General features: G+C 36.0%; 1 protein-coding gene across 1 annotated transcript; it reads left to right on the plus strand.

Annotated features, from left to right (window-relative positions):
* Positions 1–301: 301 nt before the first annotated feature.
* Positions 302–2,962, plus strand: LOC114263940 (receptor like protein kinase S.2). The gene has a single exon (XM_082894541.1). The coding sequence runs from the start codon at positions 638–640 to the stop codon at positions 2,795–2,797; it is 2,160 nt and encodes a 719-aa protein (XP_082750667.1). The 5' UTR covers positions 302–637; the 3' UTR covers positions 2,798–2,962.
* The last annotated feature ends 2,659 nt before the right edge of the window (positions 2,963–5,621 follow it).

The raw sequence follows: 5,621 nt of genomic DNA on the forward strand, positions 1-5,621 counted from the left end.
ACCCTCACACGTTTCCTGCAAAATATAAAATTAAGAGAGAGGCTTCTCTCTAATTTACATAGTAAACTAAAGCATACTATTAGGTCTATAACAGGTCATATTTAAATGATCCGAATCGTTTAATGTATAGATCTCATTAAATATTTTATACCAATAAAAAATCACGTTGATCAAATTTTAAAAATCCCTTAATGGAAATACACTTTTGTCACGTTGAACATAATTTTCACGATCAAACAAAACTAGTTCTCATAGAGCTACAATGGCGTATTTCTCAATATCAATCTACTCAAGTATGGCTGCTGAATCTTGACTTTGTCAAATTGTTTTGTTTCATTAGGCATGCCTTATTTATTGAATCTTCAATTTTGTCAAATTGAATCTTCACTTTTGTCTTGGAAATTCAATGGAGTAATAGTAAGGTTATTGACTGTGGACGTGGAGCACAGCCAACCATTGTTGACCTGAGGAGAGACCCAATTTGAGTCTTCCATATCTTCATTTTGTGATCCTCATGTCTTCTCTCATCCCTCCACTCTTATCTTCCTTCATCGTCTCATTCTATCAGTTGATTGCCAGTCCAATTCCGGTGTGCTAACCACATATTCGATCGTGTAGGGATCCAAATCTGAGCAATATGCCAGCTTTTGACAGTGGGAATACAACTACAAACGGCGTGTATCAAGCCGACGAATTGTGCCGTTGGTTTTCATTTGTTGAGATTCAATCCGCGACCAACAATTTCGATAATGCTTTGGTCATTGGGAAAGGTGGATTCGGTAAGGTGTATAAAGGGTTCATCGACGGTGGAGCTACCACTGTTGCCATTAAGCGGTCGAATGCAGAGTCCAAACAAGGGGCAGCAGAGTTTTGGACTGAGATCAAGACGCTTTCCAAGCTCAGGCACACGCATCTTGTGACTCTGATTGGCTACTCTGATGATTGCGAGGAGATGATACTTGTTTACGAATACATGGCCAATGGGACACTTGCCGATCATCTCTACCAATATAGTAGGGAAGGAAATGGGAATGCTATTTATCATCTTACTTGGGAGGAGAGGCTCAAGATTTGTATTGGTGCTGCCCAAGGATTGGCCTACCTTCATACGGATACTGAGGAAGGTGTCATACACAGGGACGTGAAGACCACAAACATTCTGTTGGACGAGAATTGGGTAGCTAAGATCTCAGATTTTGGATTGTCTAAAATGGTAAACACAAGCCATTTGCAAACCCACGTTAGTACAGATGTTAAGGGCACATTCGGTTATTTAGATCCAGCATATTTCTTGACTCGTAGACTAACCAAGAAATCAGATGTGTATGCCTTTGGTGTGGTTCTGTTTGAAGTGTTATGTGCGAGGCCACCAGTGGATACAAGTGTTGAGGAGGAGCAAATCGGACTAGCCCTATGGGCTCAAAAATGCATCAAAAACGGAATGCTTGACGAAATCATTGATCCCTTTATAAGAGGACAAATATCACCAAATTGTCTGAAGGTGTTTGCAGAAGTTGCTAACAAATGTTTACATAATCATTCAAAAGGAAGGCCTACAATGAGTGAAGTTGTGGAGAGCCTCAAGCATGGCATGGCATCACATGGCAATATCCGTATATCTCGACACAAGGGAATAATAAGCAATCTGTTTTTGAGTACTGCAGATGTAGTAGCTAAAGGTATTGATCTTGGATGGAGAAAGTGGAAGAACAAAGGTCCTAAGAACGGCATGTCATGGCAGTTGGGTAGGGATCCATTTGCGGATGGTGTTACCCAATTGTACCATCGTTTCTCTCTTGCAGAGATTCAAGCAGCTACAAATAATTTTCATGAGCTTGTGGGGATGAGTCTCCGTGGTGACGTCAAAGTGTATAGAGGCCATATCAGCACTGGGAATCTTGAGGTGGCAATTAAAAGGTGGAAAGAAGGAACATCAAGAGAGAGGAACTTGGACCAATTTAGGGCTGAGATCCAGGTGCACTCCCATCTCCGTCACCTCCACATTGTTTCTTTAATTGGATACTGCATCGATAAGCATGAAATGATCCTTGTCTACGAATATATGGCCCGTTGGTCTCTCTACCATCAGCTCTATGAAACCAACAAGTATCCACTTAAGTGGGAAAAGCGACTTGAGATTTGCATTGGTGTTGCACGAGGACTGCAATACCTCCATGCGGGTACAAGGCAAACAATCATTCATGGCAATCTGAAGCCGAGCAATATTCTGTTGGATGAGAAATGGAATGCGAAAGTGGTAACCAGCATTGAATCAAGTACGGGCACCGTGGGATATATCGATCCAGAATACCATGTCAATGGAAATTTTACTATAAAATCCGATGTGTATTCATTCGGTGTCATTTTACTCGAACTGTTGTGTGGTAGGAAGCCAATGATCTATTCAAGGGACGAGGATCAAGTGAATTTAGTTCGTTGGTTCAAAACTAATATCAAAAGGGGCACTGTTGATCAGATCATTGATCCGTATCTAATTGACAAAATAGCACCAAAATGTTTGAAAGAATACGTCATGAATGCAGAAAATTGCGTGTGTGATGAGGGGATTGAGCGTCCATCGATGGATGATGTGTTGGGTAACCTCCGGTATGCACTGCAACTGCAGAAGACTTGGCAGAATAGTAATGACCAGTTCAGTACAGTTAAGTCCCCTGAGGCCGTTCCTAGTTCGGATGGCGCTGTGATTGTTGAATTAGCCAGAAGAGGAGATATTGATGAGATGAGTTTGGGGAGTATAGGGGATTCAGATTTTTTTTCAGGTAATCTAGCACGGTAGCACAACTCTTTGGTCTTTACAATGTGCAAACATAAGGCCTTTCCAACTGAAACAGAATAATGCTGCCCCTGTTAATGGATTGCTCTCCCGTGTATGATGTCTGAAGCTATCCACTTCCTATGTTAAAATAAACTTTCTATCATAATGTAATCCACATATTTTGTAGATTTTTGTGTATTGTACAGTATGGTGTTCCAACTCTTGAATCAATTATACCTGCAAATTCTACCACCAACTCAACATCTTATTTCATTGACATGAAAAAGAGATTTAGACCCACCAGATGATTTAGGTCTAGCCTCGAGGGAATTCATTTCAAGTCAATACCAATGCCAAAGGACATTGTTTTCATGCTTTTTAGTATTTACTCCTCAGACATACCAAACTAGATGCACGCTTGAGCAGAATGCATAACTCATTCTAGAGCAAAACTTTCTTTAATCAATGGAAAAGTTTGACCCCTAGTATAGTAGATGAAATATTATATATATGTAGTCCCATATTTCTCCTCGAAAAGTTTAATTTTTCTCAACCATTGAATAATCTCAATTCAATCCTTGTTCATCATATATTCATGCAAGAAAACAGAAAGGTCATCATTTACCCCCTTGCCTTCAAGATGTCAAAAAGTGCATTCTGAAGTATATTATCCAAATCCCTAACAGCAACCAAATAAAAAACCAAACACAGTCACGACCAACCAAACCACAAGTTTGCAGACTGACACATTTATGCTTGATTAGGAAGAAGTCATGAAAAAACAAAGTGAACAAGGACTCTCATGAAACTACCCCGATCAGTAAACCATAAAAAGATGAAAAGTATTCATACAATGTCCTACTATCTAAAATTTTATTAGTCAGAGACTAGTTTCCTCATTGCCCTCAGTCAACTCCAAACTGGGTTCTCAAATTAATTTGAAGTAGAATTGGGTTGGGAAAAAAAAAAATGCATATTAACTAAAAGCTTTATCTTGAGATGAACAGCTCAGAAAATTCAATGAGATACTCCTAAAATATTTTAACAAGAAATAAATAATCAATTCAGCTTGTCATCAGCCAAAAACTAAATAATCCAAACTGAAAGGTCTACAAAAAAAGAGAAAGCTATTAACAACTCATTGAAAAACTAAAACATTACATGTGTTATTGTGATAATGCTAGATCATGTGAAATTAGGTCCCACGTAAAGCTTCGATTTTTATAGTTTTGTTCTCTTCAAATTTGCCTCTTAATGTAATCCACTGCTTGCCAAGTCGATCTTCCTCATTGAAGGCATTGAATTTCGTAGTGGGCTATAGAATTTTAACACACAATGTACACTAATACACAAAGAATTAGATTTTAATTGAAGTGATTGCTTGGGGATTTCAGGGACTAAAGACTAATTGATAATGTTCTGTTTGGTTGCTGAGAAAATGAGACAGACAAGAACAAAATAAGAACTAAACAATTGACATCCCACTTCAGAGGCATTAAAATGTAGGAATAGATAAAGGAATCAAAATTGAGAACAAAAGAAGCTATGTTTGGTTTCTAGGAAAATGTAGGATAAGAAAAGACATAAGAATGTGGACCAACATTATCCAGTAAAACCAAAACCTTCCAGTTAATTGAGCCTAGTGAAAAAAAACTCCAAATAATCGAACATTGTGAAGACTATTTGGGTATATGGAGATGAATTTTTTGTTTAATTAGTACATAAAAATGTTCAAATTTCCTTTTTGTTTCTTCAATTTCTCCTTAGATTTAGGCTTTTTACTTTAATTGGGTTGGCTAATTCTTATTTCAATAAATCAAAATTCTCAGAAACACTGACTTCCTTACCAATTCCCTCATTTTCTGAGCAAAAAGGTACATAAGAATCCACATTAGTAAAATTTTAGTCCAAAAAACATTTTCTGCCTTTTAAAAGTGAAAAATATTTTCTTTGGCTTGTTTCCATTGACTATAAAAAATATTTTCTGTTGACTTTTGTTTTCTATTATAGCAAACACAAGAAAACACGAAAAAGATATTTCAAAAAATATTTTCCATCAAACCAAACAGAGCGTAAGATATGGAAGGCAAAGTGCAAATGGGCACTAGATTATGATATTATTGTCTTAAAAACATCAATAACATATATTATCGTCCTAAAAAAATAGTAAGTATGTAATGTGCTTCACAATTTTGTTTAAATCCCAGAACAACATCCTAACAGAAGGTATTAAATGTAATAAGATAATAAATTGAAATGGTTAGTTTTGAAATTAAGAGACAAAATGCAAATAGGACTAGTTTAAGAAGTTTATTGTAATTTATTTCATTTATTTATTTATTTATTCTACAAATCCAATTTCAACAACATTTCTCAACAGTTCCTTTCAAGTGAAGTTGAGAATCACAACTGCAGACTTGAACCGTTTTATGTTTTTTTAATTCAAAATTAACTAAATAATGTACAGGTAAATTTTATTTCCAAATTATGGTAAAACATGGTTAGCAGTCACATTTTTATTGAAAACCATTATTACTAACAACACTTTTTACTTGAATATAAACACTTTAAATAAAAAAAGTTACTCATATAGTATTATGCAGTAAATAAACATTAAGAAAAAATGCAGTTAACGACCATCCTTCTTAAAATAAAATAAAAAAAATTTGATTGCTAACCAAGTTTTACCATAATCTGAAGGAAAAAAAAAAATTTGTTCGTACACTATATGTTTAATTTTGAACCAAGAATAGGATTAAACACCCATTAAAAGTCTAAAGAAGTGAACTATTTCAAGAAGTTATCTATTCCTTGGTAGGTAAGACATCATGCATTTTCCATGAGC

Source organism: Camellia sinensis, chromosome 11, assembly GCF_055761805.1.
Source record: "Camellia sinensis isolate YWXY chromosome 11, ASM5576180v1, whole genome shotgun sequence".
Classification (NCBI taxonomy): Eukaryota; Viridiplantae; Streptophyta; class Magnoliopsida; order Ericales; family Theaceae; genus Camellia; species Camellia sinensis.

Coding starts and splice junctions, on each gene's coding strand:
- LOC114263940 (XM_082894541.1), top strand. CDS start 638: ATGCCAGCTTTTGACAGTGGGAATACAACTACAAACGGCGTGTATCAA.